This window comes from Marmota monax, unplaced genomic scaffold (assembly GCF_021218885.2).
Source record: "Marmota monax isolate L192 unplaced genomic scaffold, Marmota_monax_Labrador192_F-V1.1 WCK01_AAM20220418_F8-fsc00040, whole genome shotgun sequence".
NCBI lineage: Eukaryota > Metazoa > Chordata > Mammalia > Rodentia > Sciuridae > Marmota > Marmota monax.
In genome coordinates this window covers 15378255-15403942 of record NW_026692782.1, presented here as the reverse complement: position 1 = coordinate 15403942, position 25688 = coordinate 15378255, and the positions used below count along the sequence as shown (strand labels likewise).

Sequence of the window (25688 nt, the reverse complement as noted above, 5' to 3'; positions counted from 1 at the left end):
TGGTGACTTCAGCTCTCCAGGATGGTGGCCGCTGGCTTCCTTGGTGGACTGTCCGGTATGGGGGATAGAACTGGACCGCTTCCTTCCCCCGGCTCAAACCCCGAGCTCAGCCCGCAGCGCCCTTTCTCTCTGTGTTGCTGGCCACTTCTCGGTGCCCTGCCGCCTCTAGCCACGGGGCGGGCCACAGATCAATCAGCCTGGACCTCCGGTCGCACAGTTCCCTCGCGATTGAGACCCAGTAACCCGACATCTAGGATTCCTAGATGGAAATCCTTCCTCTAGGTTATGGTGCAACCCAATTTTGCTGGAAATTCCCAACAAGATAGCTTTTGATCATTCTAACTCGTTATTCACCTGTGCAGTGACGCGGTACACAGGGGTGATGCACTCTATTCACCGCCATCTTCAATTTTATTTATTTTGTCAGAGAACCAACTTTTGGCTTTGTCAAATTTTTTTTCAATTGTTTCGATTTCATTGATTTACACTCTGATTTTAATTATTTCTTGCCTTCTACTGTTTTGCTACTGATTTGTTCTTCTGTTTCTAGGGCTTTGAGATGTAGTGTGAGGTCATTCATTTGTTGAGTTTCCTTCTTTTAAGGAATGAACTCCCTGCAATGAGTTTTCCTCTTAGTATGGCTTTCATAGTGTCCCAGAGATTTTGATAAGTTGTGTCTGTGTTTCTCATTTACCTCTGAGAATTTTTAATCTCCTCCTTGATGTCTTCTGTAACACATTTTTCATTCAGTAGCATATTGTTCAGTCTCCATGTGATGAAAACTTTTTTATTTTTTATTATGTCGTTGATTTCCAATTTCATTCCATATGATCTGGTAAAATATACCTCTAAGTTTTTGTATTTGCTAAGAGTTGCTTTGTGGCATAGTATATGGTCTATTTTAGAGACGGATCCATGTGCTGCTGACAAGAAAGTGTATCCAGCTGAAATAGTCTATATATGTCTGTTAAGTCCAAGTTATTATTTGTGACATTGCACTCTGTAGTTTCTTTATTCAACTTTTGTTTGGAAGATGTATCCAGTGGTGAGAGAGGTGTGTTAAGGTCACCCATGATTATTGTGTTGTGGTCAATTTGACTCTTGAACTTGAGAAGAGTTTGATTGATGAACACAGCTGCACCATTGTTTGGGGCATATCTATTGATGATTGTTATGTCTTGTTGGTGTCTGGTTCCCTTGAGCAGTATGTGAATTCCATCTTTATCCCTTTTGATTAGCTCTGGCTTGAAGTTTACTTTATGTGATATGAGTATGGAAACGCCTGCTTGCTTCCGTAGTCCATGTGAGGGGTATGATTTTTCCCAACCTTTCACCTTCAGTCTGTGTATGTCTTTTCCTAACAGACGAGTCTCCTGTAGGCAGCATTTTATTGAGGATGAGCTCTCTATGTGCCTCTTACATCCCATCACATGAGTAATTTCATTTAGCGTGATTAAACTCTTTGTGTTTTCAAGGTTGCTTACTTCAAGGCACGAAGTAGGTAACACACAGAGTTCTTGATATTGGGATGAGAAGATTGGTTGTGCAATCTGGAAATTTGGTGGGCGTTTCTGGAGGACATCAAGACTTTGATAGAATGACAAATCCAGAACCCTTGAAGATGTTCACAATGGTTCTTCAGATTGTTGCTACTCTGATCCAGAATTAAGAGGTCCATTAATCCATAATAAAGTAATATCAAATTGGGGAATTTTAAAACAAGTTTTGGATGTTTTGAATTATAGGATCAATTTTTATCTATTTTCTAGAAATTTAAATAAAAACTAAGTAAAACTTTCAATAGAAGTTTCTTTATTGAAATAGCAATGGGGCTAGGGTCATGGGTCAGTGGTAGCATACTTGCCTGGCATGTGTGAGGCACTGGGTTCGATTCTCAGCACTGCATATAAGTAAATAAATAAATAAATGTCTATTAGCAACAAAAAACAAAAATAAATAAATAAAATTAATAGCAAGTTGTATCTGCTCTGGAATATTTCTTAGCACTGAGACATTTCATGTATGGTACAAATAAATGGTTACATTTTTGGCAAATCTTTTTATGTTTTTATTAAAGAACACTGACACCAACTTGTCTCTTTGGCTTGTGTGTTGTCAGTGGTTTTCTGGAATCCTAGACGGCTGCTGTCACCTGCCTTTCCAGGATGAGAAAACATATTTATATGAGTTTAAGTGTTCATCAACATAAACTTTCTTGGACGTATTTCACTCTAGCTTGAGGTATAAAGCCTTTTGTTGTCTGTAGAAGCTGCTGGGCTGGGATACTCTTCCTTCTTTGATTTTCTTTTGATCATCAATCTGGAAATTCCTCCAAACACTGAAAAGTTACTATGTAGATCCAAATGAGATGATCCCTTTTCCAAAAAAAAAAAAAAAGTTTACTAAAAGGATACTATGAAAAATGCATTTCAGGAGCAAAATGTTGGGATAATATTACTTATATTACCTTTTTACCCATAAAGATGCAAGTTTTTAATTACTATAATCTACAAATTGCTATAACTACCTTGATTCATGACTGGGCATAATACCATTAAAGCATTAAACCCATGGGGGTATAGAACATGTTTTCAAAGTAGGGGGAAAAAAAAAAAACCTAGAATCAAGCATTCAAGAGCCAAAGGAGTCACAGTATTTTGAAAACAGCCACGAGAGTGAGTTAGCATATGGAGGAGAGACTTTCAATAGTGTTAGGGATGTTAAGGTTGTGGAATGAATTGGTAACTGTAGTCAGAATGATCAATACAACTTTCTTTATTGCAGCAAATTGGAATCATTTGTAGGAAACCATGATTTCAGTGGTGCTTTGCAGGTCACAGTACTCTAAAAGGCTTCTTCATGAATATTGAAAATCCTAGGGTGTTAGGGCGGCCACGTCCAGGTGGCAGGAGCAGCCCGCCCTGCTGGGGCGCGTCACAAACGCTGAGGGCGGAGTCACCCAAGGGGGACAGCGGAAAGTCCAGGGAAGGAGCAGAGGCCCCCCCCCCCGAGGGGTGACTGCGCCACTGGCAGCGAGTCCCCGGTGAAAGCCCAGGCCAGGGCTCTGCGTTACCAGGCAGAAGGCGACGTTGGCGCGAGCCCCGCAGCGCCCCGATTTCTGAGGCTGAGGTCACAATTGACCCCGCAGCGCTCAAGGCCGTTCCGTGGAGAGAGGTGGATGGTGAGAGGAGCGGGTTTTGCAGCGGCTCAGAGGTTGCAGCGATGTCGTCCTGGTTTGGGGGCCTAAGCTCCGGCTGGGGCCACTCCTTGCGTCAGGTGGGGGACAGCTTGGCTTCCCTCACCAGCCATATCTCCAGCTTCGCCAGGGACGCGTTTCTGGACGATTTAGAAGAGGTAGAAGCAGGTTTACCTCATTGTGGGAGAAAGGAAATTGAAGCTCCCCAATCTCCATTCACATCAAAGGATGGAAGACTTACAAAGGATTGTACTGATCGGGAAGAAAAGCACCAAGAAGCATCAGGGCTTCCCATAAAGCATCCCTCTGCAGGTTACGGACATCAACTGCAACAGAGAGGGACAGAAGCCAGCCAACCTAAAGCAAGACAGATGGTGCTAGAGGATCACCTGTGGAGAGGGCAGTCACCTGCCCAATCAGTACACTCGGGAGCTGGTGGTACACCAGTAACCACTGCACCGGCTCCATTCAGCTGTGGAATCAGTCGTCAGTTTTCACCTTTTCCTGATGGAGACATGCACTTTAGTGACATCATTTCATCACAACATGAAATAAAGAGCTTGTCAATTGAAGTTTCGAGGCTTGAATCTGAAGTCAGCCCCTGGAAGCATATTGGTCAAGCACAAGGAACACGTAATTCTGATCCAAGGGAAATCTGCAAACTCCAAAATACTATCAAGGTACTTGAAGAAAACCAAAGTCAGGACATAAATAATCATCAACATGAAATGCCAGCTTTGCAGAAGGCACATCAAGAGAAACTGGCAGAGGAAAGTTGCCGGCATCGAGAGGAATTACGTGACTACGAAGAACGAATTGAAGAACTTGAAAATCAGTCACAACAAGGTGACTCAGGGGTTACAGCCTGTGAGATGCAAAAAACTATTCACGTTCTACAAACTGAAAACGCCGAGTCGACGAAAAACATAGAAGAACTTGAGGATCAAATAAAAGACATCAATAAAAAATTATCTTCTGCAGAAAATGACAGAAACGTCTCGAACACAGAACAAGAGCAGCTCGGTGTGGAAAAGGGACAAATAATGGAGCAGTGTGAGAACTTGCAACTGGAATGCAGTAAATTGCAGCCTTCTGTGATGGAGCAGAGTGATACTGTGGCCAAAAAGGGAAAAATTCTCCCACAGAGTTCATCGGTGGAAGAAGTGCTCAGGCTGCAACAAGCCCTGTCTGATGCTGAAAAGGAAATAATGAGACTGAACGGTTTAAACCAGGATAACCGTCTGGCTGAAGACAATCTGAAACTGAATGTGCGTGTTCAAGTTTTAGAAAAAGAGAAGTCATTATTGAGTCAAGAAAAGGAAGAACTTCAGATATCACTGTCAACATTGAGCTGTGAACATGAACTAATTAAAAGTACAGCTTCAACAGACGTGAATTTGTGTGTACAATTCCATAACTTAAAACTTAACTTGGAGTCGAAGGAGCAAGAACTGAATCAAAGTATTAATGAAAAGAAAATGCTGATAGCTGAGTTGGAAGAACTGGACACTCAGAACCAGGAAGCAACAAAGCACATAATTTTGATAACAGATGAGCTATCCAAACAACGATATGAAGGAGACCTTGTAATCAAGAAATTGAAACAACTCAATCAAGAGAAGGATTTTGAAATCGCAAGCCTCAAAAAGAATATTGAGCAAATGGCTGCTGATCAAAAAGAAACGAAGGAACTTTTGGCATCTCATTTAGAAGACCAGGAGCAATTGATACAACGTATAAGTGAGAAAAAACTTTTTCTTGACAAACTCAAAGAACAAAGTTCAGAACTCCAAAAGGATTTAGATAAGTGTTCTCAGGTCTTAAGAGAAAATGAAACTTTAAGGCAAACCATAGAAGAAAAGGACAGAAGGATTGGATCCATGAAAGAAGAAGGAAATCATCTGCAAGAAGAATTGGAAAGACTTAGGGAACAGCAGCACAGAGCTGTCCTTGTGGCTGAGCTTGAAACCCTCGATAGTATCACAGAACTAGAATCTGAGGTATCTCAACTGAATTTCGTCAATAATCATCTGGAAGAGGAAATTAAACATCATCAGAAGATAATTGAAGATGAAAGACAGGGTAAAATGCACCTACTTCAGTCTTTACAGGAGCAGAAGAAGGAAATGAATGAATTGAAATACCAATATGAGCAGATGAATGCTGCGCATACCCAGTTATTTTTAGTAAAAGATGAGGAAATTAAGAATTTGCAGAAAACCATTGGACAAATAAAAGCCCAGTTGCCTGGAGACAGACATGACACTCAAACAGAGAATTCCGATGTTCTTCGAGAACCGAAAGTTAAAGAAAGCCTTACTGTAGAAAATGGAGGTGAAAAACACAACCTATTGAAATCTGAAAATGAGACGTCAGTGAAAGGAATCAAAGAAGAACTTGAGATTAAACTTCTAAAAGAACAGAATGTATCTTTAACCAAGGAGATTCATCAGCTGTCCACAGATGAAGTTGGTAAACTCACTCAAATTATCCAGCAGAAGGATGTGGAGACACCAGCTCTTCAGGCTAGACTGTCTCCAGTTTCCCACCCCCAGGATGTCCTTTACCTTCAGCAGCAGCTGCAGACCTTCATCACGGAAAGAGATCAAGTCTTAGCCATTCTGAACGAGAAGGTGAAGGAAAACAGCCATTTAAAATCAGAACATCACAAAATGAAGGATCTAGTTGCTGTGGAAGAAGCAGCCCTCATCCAGATTCAGGAAGAATATAGAAAATTGCCTACCCGATTTGTAAGCAGTCGTCAAGGTATGTTCAGAGAGACTCTGCAGAATCGAAGACAGCAAGTTAAACAACTGGAGGAATGGAAACATCAGAAGGAGCTTCTTCCACTTCAAGCCCAAGCTGTGGTTGATGGTGAAAATCATTCTAAGTTAGAAGCAGACCACACCGGCCTCATCCAAAGTGATGAGCTGAGTGACACCAAATTAGGCCAGGATCAGCAGTGCACAGGGCAGCTTTGCAACGCCAAGGCCCTTCCTGTGGGAAAACTTGATAGTACTTCACCCCAGCTCTTGTCTGCTTCGTCACTTAGCTCCCAGTCAGCAGAGGTCCAAGAGCTGAGACAGTCACTGCAAGAAAAAGATGCTACAATTAAGACTCTTCAAGAAAACAACCACAGGTTGTCTGAGTCCATGGCTGCTTTGTCGAGATAGAGAGCAAAGGACATGAACAAACGGATTCGGAAATTAAACAGCTAAAGGCAAAGCAAGATGTGTTACTGAATTCACTTAAAGAAAAAGATCTCTTAATCCGAGCCCAAAGGGATCAGTTACTTTCTTCAAATGAAGAGTTCACTAACAAAGTGAGTGAAAACCAAGTATGGAGGCAAGCAGCCAAGATCCTCAAGGAGCGAGTATTCGTTTTAGAAATGGACATTTCCAAACTCAAAGCGGAAAATGAAAACATAATAGAAATATCCAGAGGAAAGGAAATGGAGTGTCAAGCATTACAGGAGACCAACATGAGGTTCTCTGTGATGCTGCGAGAAAAAGACTTGCAGCTGGAGACTATGAAGGAGAAAGCTCATGCCTTTGAGCAGCCGTTACAAGAAAAAGAAGAGGACAAGTGTGGGGAGTTCAGTCATCTTGCCACTGCAGTTGAATCAAGGCAGGAGAAGACCATTATGTTTCAGCAAAAGACAGATCAAGTCATCTTGTGTCTGAAGCAAAACCAGATGGAGAACAGGACCCTCCAGCAGGAGGTTCAACACTTACATGACAAAGAATTACGCTTACACCAGGAGCTAGAGAGACTACGCAGCCATCTTTTGGAATCAGAAGATTCTCACACCCGGGAAATTTGGGCTGTGGAAAAAAGGGAGCTTGAACTGAAAAAGAAAGTCATGCTGTTGGAGGAAAAGCTAGTTTCATCTTCGACTACAAGTCATCAAGCCAATGTGCAGATAGAGTCCCCGCAGGAACAGTTGAGGATGGAATCCCAACAGAGGGATGAGAAGGCACTGCAGTTTCTGCTCTCCCAGGAAGGAGGAACGCAGTCTGCCCCGTCATTAAGTAACCTGCAAACGGTTCAAGAGCATTTCCAACAAGAAGAAAAAGCTATGTGTCCTGCAGCATTCAAGAAAGAACAGAAGGAAAAGGCAGAAAAAGTCGAAGGAGAAGCATTATTATCACTACAGGATGAAGCAAATGTTGTGTCTGATTCAGCACCCAGACAGTTAGATCTCAAGGAAGAACAGACTGGAGAACTTACGAAACAAAGTGAGCTCCTGCAAGAAATGCTGGACGATACACCAAAGAAATTGATGAACATGACAAGCAGCACAGAAGGAAAAGTGGACAAAGGCCTCCTGAGAAACCTTTTTATCGGTCATTTCCGCACACCCAAAAGTAAGCGTTGCGAAGTGCTCCGGGTAATCGGAAGGATCCTGGACATTGAAAAGGGGGAAATGGAGCACTTGTTGAAAGAAGATTATGGAGGTGTTACCACGTGGATGCCTGGTTGGCTTGGAGGAGGACCCAAATCTGTCCCCAGCACACCTTTGATACCAAGTCAGCAATCTGTGTGGAAGAGTTCTTTTTCAGAACATTTTGTTAAGTTTCTGGAAATGGAATCTCATCCAGCTGTTCCACCACCCAAACTTTCTGCTCGTGCCATGGAACTGTAGATTCACCAAGAAGAAGAAAGCAAGGTGCAAAGGTGCCGGGAAGTGGTAAAGAGGCAGCAGAAGTCAGAGCCACTTACTCACCTAGCTGGACTTGGACCTAGTGGACCTGGGCATCTTCTCTGGAACCCTTCGCAGATGTCATGCCCACCTTTACACCATTTTCAGTGTCCCCAGACCATCCTGCCAGGGTTGTACTAAAGGACCTTTTAAAGCCATACGTGACTCTGAAGCCAGAGATGATGTAGAACTTTAAAGAAGCCATAACTCTGTACTTTTTGAGAGTGGCCTTTTGGAAAAAGTGTCATGTATTTGTAGACAAAAAGAGAAAGAAAAAAGCTGATGTATATAGAGCTACTAGGTATTTTGTTTTCCCTTTTTCTCTTTCTTTTTTCTTTTTCTCTTTCTTTTTTCTTTCTTTCTTTCTTTTTTTTTGATGTAGAGCTTAAAAATTTATTTTGTTTGCTGTAGCACTTTTTGCTATAATTTTATTTTGATGTTATGATGTAATCATCAACAATAATCAATTCTAATGTACTTTGTGAGCAACTGTACAGTGCAGCAGTAGTGAACCATTAGCTCCAACCTATTTTTTTAATTCACCTTTCTAGATGTTAATGTCCAGAAAGAAGACCGTTTTTATAAGTCAAACTGAATGTAGAGTGACACACAATTTTCAGTGGAAAAGTTAATTTGCAAGGATGTATCATTAAATATCAGGACTGTTTACGTACTTTTCTGGGCTCTAAAATAATGCTTATAAACACATTTTTAAAACCATTTGACAGCAAGGAGGAGAAATGGGGAGAAATAAAATCATATAACGTTTTCAAAGATGAAATACTTGGAAAAACCTTTTTCATTTTGTAAATTAAGGTAAAAGATAAATCAAAAGTTTTTAGCTGAAGTTAGGAGAAGTCAGAGAAGAGAAAAAGCAGATTATATAAGAAACACTTCTCTGACACCTGTAATTTCTAAAACCATTAAGAACATTTTTATTAAAATTAATTTAAATAAAATTTAATAAAAATTAAATGATAATTCAGTAAAAATTGATTTAATTTAAATTTATTTTTAATGAATATTATTTAATTTGAATTTATTTCATTAACATTATTAATCAATTTAATAAAGTTAATTTATATTAAACTATGATCTAATTTATATTTAATTTTTATTAAATTTTATTTAAATGAATGTAATACAATTTAATAATATTAGTTTAATTTACATAGAATTTAATATAAATCAAATTATTTCATACTAATGAAATAATTTACAAATAAAATTTAATAAAATTAAATTAATTTTAATAGAAATGTTCTTAATGGTTTTAGAAATACAGGTGTCAGAGAAATATTTGCTATATAATCTACTTTTTTCTCTTCTCTGATTTCATCTAACTTAAGCTATAAACTTTGATTTATCTTTGATCTTAATTTACAAAAATAAAAAAGGGAAGACAAGATACCTAGTAGCTATATATATCAGCTTTTACTTTTCTTTCTTTTAATTTTTTTCTCAGTTTCAACTTTTTATTCATTTGATTTTTAAGCTCTTTTAGGATAGGGACATGGGATTTACCTTTTAAGTCTCAAGCAATCAGAAAAGAAAGAAAGTACTAGTTTTGGCTTTTTAATGTAGTGCCGAAAAAAGGGACCTGAAACTAACAATCATTTTTAGAAGACTTTGCATAAAAAAGGCCGAAAATTATGTAACCCAGGACACTTATGGCTTCAAATTTGCCCTGAGAGGTGGACAGTCCCCTACGACTCTGCGAATGTGGTTCTCTGAGGCTTCATCCTGCCCATAGGTTGATGCGACCACCACCACCACAGCCATGAGACACACCTGCATGCTAAACATCAGTGAAGTCACTTCCTTGCACCAGCACCAGCTGCTTACAATTGAAGAAGAGTCTTTAATTTTTTATAAGTCCATTATAAAAAAACCCTAACTTGAAGCGTAATTGAATCTGTTTTGAGTAAATTCTAGTAACAGAACTAATCCATGGTAGTGAATAACAATTCACATTTAAAAGTCATCGCTAAAATATATACTACTTTAAAGTTTGTATTGGTGAGATACTGTAAAAAGATGGTCTTTGCAAAGTCTGAGAACCGGATTCACACAGAGCATTTCCAGAATTATAAACAAATCGGAATCTCCATAATTACATGATAAAACTGTGTATAGGCTAAATAGTCTTTATTCCATCCTTTAGTTCTTATGTGAAACTTTTACCCTATTCATCAACTTTTAATTATCTTTGTAATAATGTAACTATTTTAACATCCAAAAAGAAAATACTATTGTTTTGAAAATTGAGACAAGCAATAGAATATGATTGGAACTAATTTATATGGTATCTTACTTTGAAAATATAGATTAACAGATTTAAAAATGTTGCTGAAAAATAAAATTTTACTTGTTCTACAGCTACTTTGTTCTTAATTAATCATTTAACCCAAGCAATTATGGCTTCAAATTACATGACCCAAGAAGCAGTTGAGAATAGGAGATACTCAAGTCTAGTTTTAGACATCTCCATACTCATGTTCCCAATATTTTTAATGATGGCATTTAAAACGGGGATGTGAGTATCTTAAAGTCCCTTTCTCATTTTTGCTATGGTGTCAACTGAAACTATTTGTAGCTACCTCTGGAAGATGTGGGAAATGTTCAGTCATTTGATGTATGAGCCCTGCCCTTGGAGCATCTGGGGCTGGGGCTTCTAGATCCCAGTAAAGTCTTTGAATTCATAAACAGCCTGAAAAAACTTACTCACATACACAGAAAATGTATTTAATCAACATCAGTTTGCAGGAACCAGAGCAGAGCAAAAGTGGTTATTGAAGAGTTCAGGCTGAAATACTCAGAACTGGAGAATATTGTGAACTTGTGGTCTATTGCCATGTTTTCTTATCTGAACTTCCTTTGGATTAAACTTGCCTATTTTAGTCACCAAAGCAAATATTTAAGTTGTCCAACCAATTCCTTGGGAAATGAGATCCTTTGGTCTTAATGACTCTTAAGCACATCTCAGAGCTTAGTTCGCTAGATTTTTTGTGTTATGAAGGCACATTTGGCCTGGTGAAGAGTGCCCCAGACATGTCTGGGCCTCAGTAGGTATCTCTGAGCACACGTCTGATGAGTGCACACAGTGTGTATGTTGGAATTTGGTCTATGGATGAGGGTACCAACATGGTCAGCTGGTGGACACTTAGTGGGAATATCCCCCAAATCCATTCGATGATGGTTGGGGACAGGGTAGAAAGGATTATAAAATATGGAATCATTTTGTGGTTGAGGATCACTGTCTTATCTTGGTGGCTGGCCCTCATTGAGTTCAGAGATGGGAAGTCTGTGGCCCTATTTCTACAAGAAATGCCGTTGGGATTTTGATTGGCATTGCATTAAACCTATAGAGAACTTTTGGTAATATCGCCATTTTGATGATGTTAGTTCTGCCTATCCATGAACAGGGTATATTTTTCCATCTTCTAAGATCTTCTTCTATTTCTCTCTTTAGGGTTCTGTAGTTTTCATTGTATAAGTCTTTCATCTCTTTTGTTAGGTTGATTCCCAAGTATTTTTTTTTTTTTAAGATATTTTGAATGGAGTGGTTGTCCTCACTTCCATTTCAGAGGATTTGTCACTGATATACAGTAATGCCTTTGATTTATGCGTGTTGATTTTATATCCTGCCACTTTGCTGAATTCATTTATTAGCTCTAATAGTTTCTTTGTAGAGCCTTTTGGGTCTGCTAGGTATAGAATCATATCATCTGCAAATAGTGATAATTTAAGTTCTTCTTTTCCTATTTTTATGCCTTTAATTTCTTTCGTCTGTCTAATTGCTCTGGCCAGTGTTTCGAGAACTATGTTGAACAGAAGTGGAGAGAGAGGGCATCCCTGTCTTGTTCCAGATTTTAGAGGGAATGCCTTCAGTTTTTCTCCATTCAGAATGATGCTAGCCTGAGGCTTAGCATAGATTGCTTTTACAATATTGAGGTATGTTCCTGTTATCCCTAGTTTTTCTAGAGTTTTGAACATAAAGGGATGCTGTACTTTGTCGAATGCTTTTTCCGCATCTATCGAGATGATCATATGGTTCTTATTTTTAAGTCTATTGATGTGGTGAATAACATTTATTGATTTCCGTATATTGAACCAGCCTTGCGTCCCAGGGATGAATCCTACTTGATCATGGTGTACAATTTTTTTGATATGTTTTTGTATCCGATTCGCCAGAATTTTATTGAGGATTTTTGCATCTAGGTTCATTAGAGATATTGGTCTGTAGTTTTCTTTCTTTGAAGTGTCTTTGTCTGGTTTAGGAATCAGGGTGATGTTGGCCTCATAGAATGAATTTGGAAGTTCTCCCTCCTTTTCTATTTCCTGAAGTAGCTTGAAAAGTATTGGTATTAGTTCTTCTTTAAAGGTTTTGTAAAATTCTGCTGTATACCCATCCGGTCCTGGGCTTTTCTTAGTTGGTAATCTTTTTATGGTTTCTTCTATTTCCTCAATTGATATTGGTCTGTTTAGGTTTTCTATATCCTCCTGACTCAATCTGGGCAGATCATATGACTTAAGAAATTTATCTATGCCTTCACTATCTTCTAATTTATTGGAGTATAAGGATTCAAAATAGTTTTTGATTATCTTCTGTATTTCTGAAGTGTCTGTTGTGATATTGCCTTTTTCATCCCGTATGCTAGTAATTTGAGTTCTCTCTCTTCTTCTCTTCGCTAGCATCGCTAAGGGTCTGTCGATTTTGTTTATTTTTTCAAAGAACCAACTTTTAATTTTATGTTGGATTTCTCTTCACTTTTTTGGCCCACTGAAGCAGGAAGATAGCCCAGAGCAAACCAAAACAGATCCAGACAAGATCCTCTGGCAACCTGTGTGGAATCTAGACACATGTTGCTTCTTTGCTAGCCCTGACTTCTCTCTCATAAGCTTCAGATGGGCCAAATGACTCCACGGACAGACAGACAGTACCAGGGGTGTGTCTGAGTATACAGTGTAACCTGAATTCACAAATGACCTGCTATTCCCAACAAATGGGCTGAAGGTCTGGGTTAAAGGGCTTTCCTAGCCTGACCTGTTAAGATTGCTTCATAGTAGATGACTTTTGGCCTCAATTACTCCACTAACACTCCCCTCATGTGACACCAGGTTGTGTAGGAGCTAAACCATTATTTTGACATAGTTTGGCTACTTAAAGTAATATTTAAAGGGGACGAGACCTCGGGGTAAAGGGCCTAGGCTTTGGGGATAGGCAGGTGATGTCAATTCAGTGTTCGCTGAATGTAATGAGAATAAAGAATAAAGAGACCAGAGTTAGAGTCTCTTTCTCGCCATTTGCAGGATGGAGGGATAATTATTTATCTCTTATCTCTGTGGCTTCCATTTTCATTAGATTGTTGGAGGATTAAATGAGATAAAATGTTACAAAAATAGTAGTAATCTGTCAGTGCTCAAAAGCTGCCTCACTCTGGGAGGAGGGTCGCATTTCCTGTAGGTTTTCACAAATACGACAAGAAAAAGCAGTTACTTGGTACTGTACTATCAGACAAAATACAGCTCTGTCTCTAGCTGGTGCCTTTTCCTTTTAGACCTGTGGCAAATGTCCTTACACTAGAGGGGTGTGGCAAGGGGACATTTCCAAAGCTCAGTGCCACCAGTAAGGGAAAGTGCCCCAGATCAAAGATCTGCCTCATTAAAATCAGAATTGCACCTCTGCTACAAATCAGTTCAAACAAAGAAAGGTTGATTGTTATGTGCCACAGCCAAGAATAAAAAAATAACCAACCCTGGGACTTGGAAAACAGAAACTGGGCTTGTTCACATCCTTTAAATGGTTGCTTCCTGCATTTACATACCCTGCACCAAACCTCCTTTTTACTCATCTTGAAAAGAGGGTGGATTTGCTTCTAGAATGATTGGTCTCTGAATTTCTGACTCTAATAGGCACAAAAAATCTGGAAGTTCAACAGGAGCCTGTTTACCTGTGTGCTGTTCGCTTCCTCTATTCTGTGGGCCACTGGTCCAGACTGAATATGCGTCTGAAATGCAACCCCCTGAACCGCTCAGATGGTGTTTTGCATTCACGGAGTGTTGCCCTTCACAAGCAACAAGCTCAAGCTTAGGGAAAGAAATGCACAAGCATAAACATCCTGCTCCCTTCCGAGCTGCAGAGTTGGACAGGGCACCAGCCCAGCGGCTTAGCTTCACTTCCAAGCAGCACAGAGACTTGGCCTCCATCCCTGACACTGCAGGGTATTGGTGAGACTGGAAAATAGATCAAATGGTGCCTGCATTGCATAAGGAAAGAGCGTGGAGCCATCCCTGGTCCAAAAGGTGGCAGTTCCACAGACCTGGAGAAATTCCTAGGAGCAGGAAAAAAAAAATATCAAGATCCTGCTCAGGATTTTGCCGCCAGATCTTGCTGCCAGTGAGTCCAAACCTGGTGGGCCTCTGCTAATTTCTTCTGATTATTTGCATGTTTGCACAATGTGTGAGTACAGGAAGTGAAAGCAGATATAGTAGGAGCCAAAAGGGATAAGAGCAGGGATTGCAGACTTGAGCACCTCTAAGACCAAGCAAGCGACCTAATTCAGACAGGGCGTGTGCACTTCTAATAGTCTGCTTCTTATCACCTCCAGTTTTATTCCTCACCCCCCACCCCCAATAATTGGGTTGATCTCAAGGGTGTTGTACCTCTGACCTACATCCCCAGCCATTTCCATTTTATTTCCAAAGCTGGTCTTGAACTTGAAATCCTTTCACCTTAGCCTCTCAAATCTCTGGGGTGACAGGCATGTGAAGCTGCCCCTACCCCAATCTTATTCAGGGACAAAGTCCCTTTCTGTTTGTATATAAACACCCTCAGAATATGTATTATCTCCCATTGTGCTTGAAATTCCTGGTCCTCTCAGTCTCTGTTGAGTTCTTTCACTTCTGATGGAGACATAGTGTCTAGTCAGCTTTCTATTACCATAACAGACACCTGAAATAATCAATTTATGATGAAGAAAAAATTTTTTTCCACAATTTTAATTGGTACATTACAGTTGGTTATGTACTGATGGAATTTGTTGTTAGATATTCGTTCATGACACACTCTAATAATACAATTTGGCCAACATCTTTCCCAGCATGTCCCCCCTCCCTCCCTGCCACCGCTTGGTCCCTTTCCTCCACTGATTACCCAGAAAAGGTCTATTTGGGCCTAGGACTTTAGAGCTTCTCCTCGTGGTTGGTTGGCCCAGTGGTTTGGGGCCTGTGGTGAGGTGACTTGTCACATAGGGACCTTGTGGCAGAGCAGCCTCTCGCCTCGGGGGGGGGGGGGCTCAAAAGGAGGTGAAAAGAGGGACAAGAACTCCCATAAGCCCCTCCTTTAGAAGGTTGCACCATCTCTCCCAAGTGCCCTGCTGGGGACCAATGCTTTACCACACAGTCCTTCAGGGCACACCCCAGATCCCAACGATCGCACGTGGACATAACAAGTTAGTTTCCTCTTATTTTGACACGAAAAATACAACAGCTTTATTTGATGATGAATGTCAACCAGCATTGGTCATTGTCAGGGCAATGACAAGGAGTGATGAAGACTCTGGTGACTGGAGAGCATAGACCTGGCCCCCACCCAAGTGAGATGGGAACTTTAGAAGGTCATTAAGGTTAAAGGAGGTCATAAGGGTGGGGTCCTGTATGATAATATTGGCGACCACAATATGAGACACTAGGATGCTCTATCTCTCCCCCACCCAAAGGTGCACAATGAAGAGGCCACATGAGCCCACAGAGGTGGTGGTCACCTATAGGCCAAGACAAGAGGCTTCAGCATGAAACCTCTCTTCCTGGCTCCTTGATGTGGACTTCCAGCCTCCAGAACTGTGAGAGATACATTTCTGCTCCCTAAGTCACCCAATCTGTGGTATTGCTATGGCATCCCTAGAAAACTCAAACCACGACCAAAGTAGAGCGCTCCTTCCAAATCCAGAGGACTCCCAGGCAGGAATGAGAACCCAAGATTGTGAGATCATCCATTGGTGGTCAGAAGACAGAAAATTGAATTTTCACATGAAAAATTTCCCATTTCTTATTGATTGTAACTTAAAGTATTTAAACACTGTGAGTATATGAAATGATGTATATATATATATAAAGCCCTTTATTGCAATACTATTTGTAAAATGTTGAAAATAATTCAAGTGTACATAAATGATGGAACATTCATGAACAGAATCAGAACCAATGGACCTTTTATGAACGTGTATTTTGCAAAGACTCCTTGCAATAAAATCCATTAACAATTGACTCCGTGACATAATTTTAAGAAAGTAATAAAGCATCTGAACTTTAATATGAAATCAGTATGTTTTATAATTAACAACAAAATATATTTCAATGTGTCAGTACTCAGACCCAAGTACTCTAGATGATATGACCACAGAGTTGGGCTCACCCATCCACCAGCCACAAATGCAGACTTATACGGCATGCTACATTCAAGAACGTGAGGAAAAAAGCTAAGTACATTCTTCCCTCAGTTTCTACAACCTGGCAAATTAGTTGTGTTCATAGACTAATTTTATCTAAGGAAAAAGGAATCAAGTTCTAGGCTTGGATAAATTATAAATAGTGGCAGACTTGAAAAAGTTGTATAATACTATAGTTTTGGATTTTGAATGTCCCCAAAGTCCTTGAGTTTGAGTCTTGGTCCCCTGGAACATTTTGGATGTGGGGCTTTGGAATACTGGGGGTGGGCCAAGACCTCAGTCAATTTTTCTCTTTCTTTTTTTGCTCCCAGGTTTGTCCTGGACAGGAACGTCCAAAACCATGAGCCAAAATAAACCTTTTCTCTTTATAAACTAAGTGTCTACATTGCAGCATGTCTAAAAACCCACTAAAGGCCACTGATACCCCCGATCTCTGTGACAAGTGAAGTGCCTCCACATATTTCCAATACACTTCCTGGGGGAGTTGGTCTCTGTTGAGTACTGCAGACTGAATGTTTGAATCACCCCTAAATTCATGTTAAACATCAAACTCCCAAGGTCATGGTCTTAGAGGTGAAGCATTCCAGAAACAAAGGTAGCAAAGGGGGAACCTCTTCTTGGTGTTCTTGCAAGAATGGACACAAGGGAGCCCTCTTCCTCTCTCCCACGGGAGGCTGTAACAAGAAGGAGCCATTTGCAAACCCAGAAGAGAGTCCTGACCAGACACCGAGCCTGTCCATGCCTTGTGTTTTAGTCAGCTTTCTCATCTCTGTGACCAAAAGACCTGACAAGAACAACTTTAATAAGGAGGAAAACGTTTATTTGGGGGCTCACAGTTTCAGATGTCTCAGTCCATAGATGGCCGACTCCATTCCTCGGGGCCTGAGGTGTGTGGCCGAACAGAACAGGACAGAAATGTGTGGTGGAAGAAAGCAACTGGGAACATGGCGTCAGGAAGGGCGGAGTGGGGAGCTCACTCTCCATGGAAAAATATATACTCCAAAGGCACACCCCCGGTGACCCACCTCTTCCAGTTAACTGCATGTTAATCCCTATCAGGTGATTAAAGCACTGATTAGGTAAAGGCTCTTAGAATCCAATCACTTCACCTCTGAACTCTCTTGCATGGTCTCTCACATGAAAACCCTTCACATCTCGACTTGGACTTTTCTGGCTTCCAGAACTGTGAGAAAGTCAGTTTCCACTGTGGTTCTTTGGTAGCCCGAGCTGATGAGACATTGAGAGTCACCAGGTAAGGCCATTTCTCCTGTCCTTCTCTACTCTCTACAGTGTAATAAATCTACAGAAATGATCGCAGTGCTTAAGTAACCAGGGCAGTGTTGGTGGTAAGCCAAGGACTGCATTCCAACAGAGGAACCTTCAGCAGGGAAGCCAAGGTTCTGTGAAGTTCCAGGTCTCCGAAGAAAAGACAGCACATGCAGGAAGGCAGGAGGCAATCCGTCATGGCAAACAAGGTGTGACCCGGGGCTGCTGCTCCTCAGAACAGGCTGCAGGTCATCTCCAAGCATCGTGAGAAGCCCTGAGTCTTCCTGGGCAGATGCTCCCGACTTCTGAAGGATCAGCTACAGGTTTTGGGGTGCAAGTGAAAAAATCAATGAGCGCAAAGCCCTCTGTGTCCTGGATGGTGTTTTATGGAGAACATCACCTTGTCTAACTTCTTTGTAAAAACAGCATCAGCAGACCTTAAAAATTAAAGTGGTTAACAATGATTTTGTTCTGCCTTAATTTTTTTTTTGCAAGTGTATCCATCAAGAATCCCTAATTAATGGTTGCTTTAAGGGAAAGAAGAAGAAGAAGAACAATGTAACAAAAAGTTTAATGACTGAGGCCACAACTGGATGAGCCCATCTCAAGATTACTGTTTGCATCTCTCCCGTTCCCTCATGTGTGATGGTTAATGTGCTTTAAAAATGCATCACCCCAATCCTGTGTTCTCTACAGGGTGTGATTACATGAATAATCTTGTCAGAACAAAGGAGATGTTGCCTCCCCCTCTGGCTCGTCCACCCCCTCTCTTCCCCCTCACAGCCAGCCCTCCTCCCACTCTGGAGTTGAGCCCAAAGTTTTTCATCCCCTTCCCACTGTGGGATCTAGCAGGGGAGTCGGGACCCTGGGAATGGATGTCAGCGCAGGAGCCTGTTTAGAAGGTGGCACGTGGGATCCAGTTAAAGAGGGGCTGCCGGGACAGGATGGAAGTGGCAATCTTCAGTGCATGGTTTCTGAGAGTCCTTACATAGGAGAAGAGATCAGGAGCAGAGAAGTCAGGTCTCCTCTTCCTCTGCTGCCTCTCCTGCTACTTGGCTTCCCTCCCTCTTTCCCATTGCTCTCACTTCAAGGTCCAAAGATGTTGACTATTTGGACTTCAGCTGGCCATTTCCTACCTTATGATTTTAGTTTTCAGCAGTTTCAAAAGTGCTTCTGACCTGCTTTGGAAGGAGGCTCTTCTAGTCTAGGTTAGAGGCCTTAACAAAACATGATCATTCTCATTAAATGATTTGCAATATGATATTCTTCCTAAGATGCATGGAATCGATTCTGTTGTGGACACCTGACATCCAAGCTTTTATAACAAAATATCAAGCAAGGTCAGCTGGGAAACAGAGGAGCCTTCCTCACCATCCCCACCAAGATGACGGACTCAGTGTTTCATAGATACCTCTAATGCCCTGATCATTCATCCTGAGGTGACATCAAGGAGCAAGGCTGGGTCTCACAGAGTTGGAGATGACCTTGCTTTCTCAGGCTTCCCGTGACCAGGTGGGAGCATATGGCATATACTCCTCCAATCTGATGCATCCACTGGAGATTTGGACTCAGAGTGACAGAGGAGTACTAGGCCCACAGACTTCAGGAAGGGTGGTGAGTCTCAGCTCCTGGAGGGAGCACCCCTCACTTGGCATTGCTTGGGAAAGCTGTGATTCTCTGAGCCAAAGTGGCCCAGGCCATCCTGACTTGTTTACAGACTCTAACAGAGCAGTCCATCGTGACATTGTTCAATCAGGTCCTCATATCTGTGGATTTCAGGAGCAACCAATGTCACCCAGAAAGTCACTTCCCTGCTTGAACTAGCTGCAGTGAGTTCTGTTCTTGGGGACTTGGAACCCCAGTGGATGCAGCAAATGTCTCCAGGAGTGTCTCAATAGGCCTTCAAAGAAATGGAATGCAGGACTATGGAGTAGTCTGGCTGCCTCTGAGCCAAAGCCTGCAGAGAAAAAAACAATTTCAAAGTCTTCATTTGTCAGCCCAAGGCATGGTCAGAAACCAGGGACTTTCTGTGATTTCTATGGCTGTGCTGAGACAATAATTTCCCTTTACTGCAGACACAGAGCTGAGGGAGCCAAAAATCAAAGTCAAGATTAATGACTGAGGGTTGCCAAAATTCAGAGTCAACTGGACTCACAGTGTTGCCTGATTTTGTGAATAATTAGGCATCAAAGACAGTGAGTAGCATCTTAGGCATGGGAATGTGGCAAAACAGGAGAAGCTGGAGGCCTCATGCCCCCAGATCCCCAAGACCTGAGGATGCCCGACAATGGACAGCACCCCTCCTTCCCTGCCTGATGCTCCTCCCCGCACCTTGCTTAAAGATCTCTTAATGTGTCCATCCAAAGCAGTTACCTCCTAAAAGGGTCTCCAGGTCTCCTCACACCCACCTCTCACTGACTCCAGACTATAGCTAGACCTAGAGCCTGCTGCTGGGCCCCTGAGTGCCAAATACAAAATACTTAAGGAATAATTTATAAGGACTCTTATTTACATTAACCTGAACTTAAAAACTTTTAAAAAATGTATTTCCCACATACTTTAAGGGTTAGTAAAGTCTCTGGGAAAAAAAAATAACAGATTGTTCATTAAAGTCCCATTTGATCTGTATAACCGAGGAGAACTTTAGGACTGTCAGCTTGATCAGCCCAAAGTGGTTCCAGCAGCTCACTCTTATGAAACTGATCTAAGTGGACGTTTTCTCTGAGTGCGTTATACACCAGTCCACTCACCTACCTCCTAATATTATCAGTTTGGACTTGGAAGAAGAGTCCCTCACCAGGACATGGGCAACCGTGTCCACATCTCTGAAAAGCTGTTTGGAGCTGGTTTTCTTTAGGCCAGGGTCATGAGTGATGGATGCACCTGTTGACATGATCTCCCTGGATGTCAAGCAGCAGCAGTGAACTGTCAGACATAAGGTCTTGCATTTGGATTGTGTCATTTGCAAATGACACAATCCATTTCTACATTGTGTGGTCCACTTAGCAATCAGCTGGGCCGCAGTGGGAAGAACACACCTGAGCCTGGGGTCTTACTATTTGCTAAGGATAGTAAAGTCTGTAGACACAAAATTAATGGATTTTATCTCTGCAAGAGAAAACTTTGGGACTGTGGAGCAGAAGCTTAGCTTCAGCCCTCAAATAGATTTGCAGTCTCGGATTCAGCTCACAAGATCAGAGCCATTGGAATGAAGCGGAAAGTTGAAACCTTAATAAAATCCCAAGTATCTGTGTTCATTCTTTCTCCCAGCCTTCTCCAAAGAAATAATGAGGCCTCTTATTAGGTAGGGAATCAGTACATCAGAAAAAGAAAACACCTGGGTATTCCAGAGGTTATTGATCACGGATGCACATACCAGGAAACCCAGGACATTCCTGCATCCTCTGAGGTCAGCTGAGAGATGAAACTGGGCGGGAATCCGTAGTGCGGGAGTCTGCAGAACTCCCAGGTCATCCTTCCCAGCCTCCTCTGCACACAGCTGGAAAGAAATGCTGGGCTCCCCAGTCCACTGATTAAAGCCTATTATGATAGAAAGAGCCCCTGCAGCTCCTCTGTTCCTCAAATTGGTAAATCTAAAGTTTCTATGAGAATGGGCAAATATTATCATCAAAGGCTGGAAAGACACCGTCAGGGTGACTTGTGTCTCACCCTCGTCTAAACTCACCAGAGGGAACTGTGAAGAATATAGCTGCAGAAGACAGCAGAATGTGGTGGATTCATCAGTCCCTGCAGCTCTACGCAGCTACTTGTAAGATTTATAGTGCTTTGTTTTGTTATTTTTTTTCTTTCTTGATATCAATGTGCAGAGCACCCAAAAGAAGTTGGGGTTGAAACAAGCTCATCTACAAAGGACTCTCAGAGGATTCAGATTCCTCAGGAATAAATATTTAGTCATCCCTCAACATAAAGTGAAATATTTGGTGAATGCAAAATAAATATGGAAGGGGCCACGGAGGGAGGAAGCCATAAATAATTTAGCTTTTGACTGAGGAGATTTTAGACAGGCCCTCTTTCAGGGACAGAGAAATGTAATTGCACTAAATGAGATAAGACCATTTTATGGACCATTTTATAGTTGATGCTGTGTGTATGGTTTGGACAATGCAAGTATGAATGGTTTATAATACCGGGCAACCAAGAAATGAACTGCTGTTCAAGTGGTATTCACATTGTGCAAGTGAGAGGGTAAAGAGCTTTCATGCTGCTTTGTTTTGGAAATTTTTTCTGTCTTATGAGCCTCACCTTTGTCAAGTAGTCGACTAAAATTCTCCTTTGCAGTTTCCCTGGAAGATAACACTCAGGCCTCTGACAAAATGTCCTCGAATCAGGTGCACCCATGTGAAACTTCTATTTAAAAGGAAGTGGATTTACATGCAGCCAGCTAAAGACCAGCTAAAGACAATAAATAAATAAACAAACCAAGACTCTGCTGCTTTCCTGAAGTTACTGAAGAATGAATGGAAGCAGAGAGAATAAGGTAGGGAGTCAAAGGAGGAGAGAGAGTGCTACATGAGTTAATTCCCCCATCCTGAGCTGAGATGTTTAGTTCACACAAAGCACAGGACAAAGGCAGGAACTCCTATGGAGTTTCCTGACCTGGAAACCAGAAAAGAGAAACTGTGGAGCAGTGAACTTAAGAGAGCAGAGGAATCCCCTAAGGGAAAGAGCAGACTGGGGATCCTGAAGCTTTGTCTGCCCATGTCTGACTAATCCCTGAATTCCGCTCATGCAAAAGAGATGCAAAGATCACCAGCTAAAGACGTGTCTGCAGAGTTCCCAAATTTTGGTGAAAAACAGGATGCAAAGCAGATACCAAGGGGGATAAATACCAAGAGGATCATGTTGAGGCCCACCACCATCAAAAATTGTCAAAAGACAAAAGTAAAGAGCAAATCTGAGAAACAAGAAGAATACATGTTGTGCTACAACCAAAGGATCAATGATCCCATTAGGTCTGACTATCATAAAAAACCACAAAGGCCAGAAGACAGTGGATCTACATCCTTTTAGTACAGAACTAGGAAAATAAAAACTGGCAACCCAGAATTCTAGATCTATGAAAGTGTCATTAAGAATGAAGGTTCATGGCTGCCCAGCATGTGTGAGGCCAGGATTGACCCCCAGCATAAATAGATAAATAAATAGATAGATATTTTCATTTAAAGAAAACCAAGAATCCATCTCTAGGACACCTATGTTATAAGTAACAGTAAAGGAAGTATCTGTTTGAGTGAAGTAAACCAGATGAAAACTTGAAGCCTCAGAAAAGAATGAGGAGCATAAGAAATTATAAACATTTGTATAAAAGTGCAAAAATTCTCTATTTTTTGCCATTTCCACTGAATTTTCTTATAATTCCATCACAATTTTCCCTACATTTTCTTAGAAACCTTGCTGCTGTTTGAAACACATTTCTAACACTGCCTGACCTATATAAAGCCTGTGAAGTTGAAAGCTTTCTATATTTTTCAATAAGTATTTTTTATTAACTATAAATTGGTTTGTAAAAGTTATGGATGTATATTTCACTTCCTAGGACAACCAGTATAAAAAAATGCAAAAGGTAATTTTTAAAAGGCGTTAGGAAAATTAAAAGCAATTAAAAAATGTTTGAATAATCAAAAAAAAAAAGTTATGAAAGGAGGAATAGAAGAACAACAAGTCCAGCAGAGAAATAGGAAATGATAAGTTTAAAAGTAGTAATATTAAGTAACATGGAAAACATTAAATATTTGCAAATGACACAATCCATTTCTAAATAATTATTGGGTTAAATAAGGAATCATAAGAAAAGTCAGAAAATATTTTGAACATCTTACTATTAAAATAGAACATATCAAAATTTGTGGGATGTAGCAAAAGTAGTGCTGAGAAGGAAATTGATAATATTGAGCCCCTAATTAGACAAGAAAGGTCTCAAATCAATGATCTTAAGAAAGTAAAAGTACACCAAGTTAAAGTTGTGATCTTAAGAAAGTAGAAATACACCCAAGTTAAATCCAAAGCAGCAAACAGAGGTAAGGAAATATTTTTTTAAAAAAAAAACACAACTGGAATTAATAAAACAGAAAGCAGAAAAGCAATAGAAACAAATCAATTAAAACAAAATATCAAGAAAATTGATAGAGATATATCCAGACATATCCCAAAAGTGAAAAAGAAAATACTAATGGATAGTATTGAAATGAAAGAGGAGAAATCACACTCTTCAGACGTTAAAAAGATACAAGGGAATAGCATTTACTACTTTATACCAATAAATTTGATGACCTGATAAGATGCACAAAGTTCATAAATAATACAAATTAGCAAAAGTGACCCAAGAAGAAACAGAAACTTTGGACAGCCCTATACCAATTAAATAAATTTGATTAATAATTTAAGCTCTTTCCAGAAGAAAATCTTAGCCCTAGATATGGCTTCACTAGTGCCGCAGTCTGGCTGGGCACAAATGCCGCAGTCTGGCTGGGCACAAAATCACGAGCCACCACACAGCTTGTAGATTCAAACAGCAACTCTTTATTCCCGAACTCACACCAGCTGTCTACAATCACGTTCTGGTGAAATCCACGTTCTCTGCCCAAATCCACATCCACTGGGCTTCTATCTCCCCAAAAATACTGTCTGAATCCCGTGAGAACTCAAGGGGAACTCAGGCAGCAGGATACGCACTATTCCCAGCGGGAATAATCTTAAACCTGGAACCACCTAAACCGGGAACGCCCTAAACCCGATTATCCTAAACCGGGAACACCCTAAACCCAGATCCGCCCTGGTCCTTGAGCAAGGTCACATACATGCAATGTCACTGCAAAATGTCCTATTTCCACGAGTCCTTCCACTAAGCAACATGGGATGCTGGCAAGGAAATTGTCATACCTACTTGGCTAATGGCTCCTAGCACACTAGTGAGTTACCATAAGGAAAGAATAATCCCAAGCATACCCAGACTCACTCAGAAGGTAGAAGTGGAAGGAATACTTTCTACTTTCTTTTTGAGGTCAGTATTATCCCAGTTATCCAGCTAAAACATCACAGAAGAGAACTAAGAGGCAGTTCTGAACACACACACATTCTCAATACAATATTACCAGACAGAATCTGAGGACATATGTATAATAAACTGTGACCTAGTGGGTTTATTCAAGATCTGCAAGGCTAATTTATCAACAGGAAATCAAAAGCATTATTAATAGAATAAAAAAAAGATCATTGAACCACCACTTAGAAATAATTTTAATGAAGGCTGTGCAATTCCTATACCCTACAGGAAACAATATAAAAAGAAATTTAAAAACTTAGGTAAATAGACACACACACACACACACACCATTTATTTATTTATTTATTTATTTATTTATGAGCCAGAAGATTGAATATTGTTAAACATTTTCTTTTTCCAGTACTGGGGATTGAATCTGGGGACTTGCTGCCATGGAGCTACATCCCTGGCCCCTTTTATTTTTTAAATTTTTGACATAGAATCTTGATGAATTGATGAGGTTAATCTTGAACTTAGGATCCTCCTGCTTCAACCTCCTAAGTCTCTGGGATTACAGGCATGCACCATGACATCTTGTCATAATATTTTTTTTATTAGTTGCACATGACAATACAATGATCTTGACATATCATACATTTGAATCAATTGGGGTATAATTTCTCATTTTTCTGAGTGTACAGGTTGCAGGGGAGGGGAAGGGGGAATAGGAAGGGCAGCAGAATAAAACAGACACTAGTATTGCTGTATGTATATATGTGTCTGTATAACCAATGTGATTCTGCAACCTGTACACTTGTAATATTTTTTAATGGCAATTTTCTATCCATAGAATCAAACTAAACCAAAATCCAAGTGTTTTTCAAAACTTGAAAAAAAAAAGAAGAAATTGAAAAACTAATCTGACTATTTGTATAGGCAAACAAAGGACCTAGAATAGCTAAAAAGCCCACAAAGTAGGCAGTCATACTCTGATTTCAGTGTTTCTTATGAGGCTCTAGACAGCATCTCCTGGAGAGTCTAGGCTCACAGATTGAGGAACAGAACAGCTAG

The 25688-nt window shown here is 40.6% G+C and overlaps 1 protein-coding gene across 1 annotated transcript; it reads left to right on the top strand.

The window, feature by feature from the left end:
- Positions 1-3222: 3222 nt before the first annotated feature.
- On the top strand, positions 3223-8086 carry LOC124094792 (thyroid receptor-interacting protein 11-like). The gene is given in 5 exon segments (XM_046447756.1): positions 3223-6355; positions 6358-7833; positions 7836-7908; positions 7910-7956; positions 7959-8086. Coding segments are annotated over 5 exon segments (4857 nt in total).
- Positions 8087-25688: the final 17602 nt, after the last annotated feature.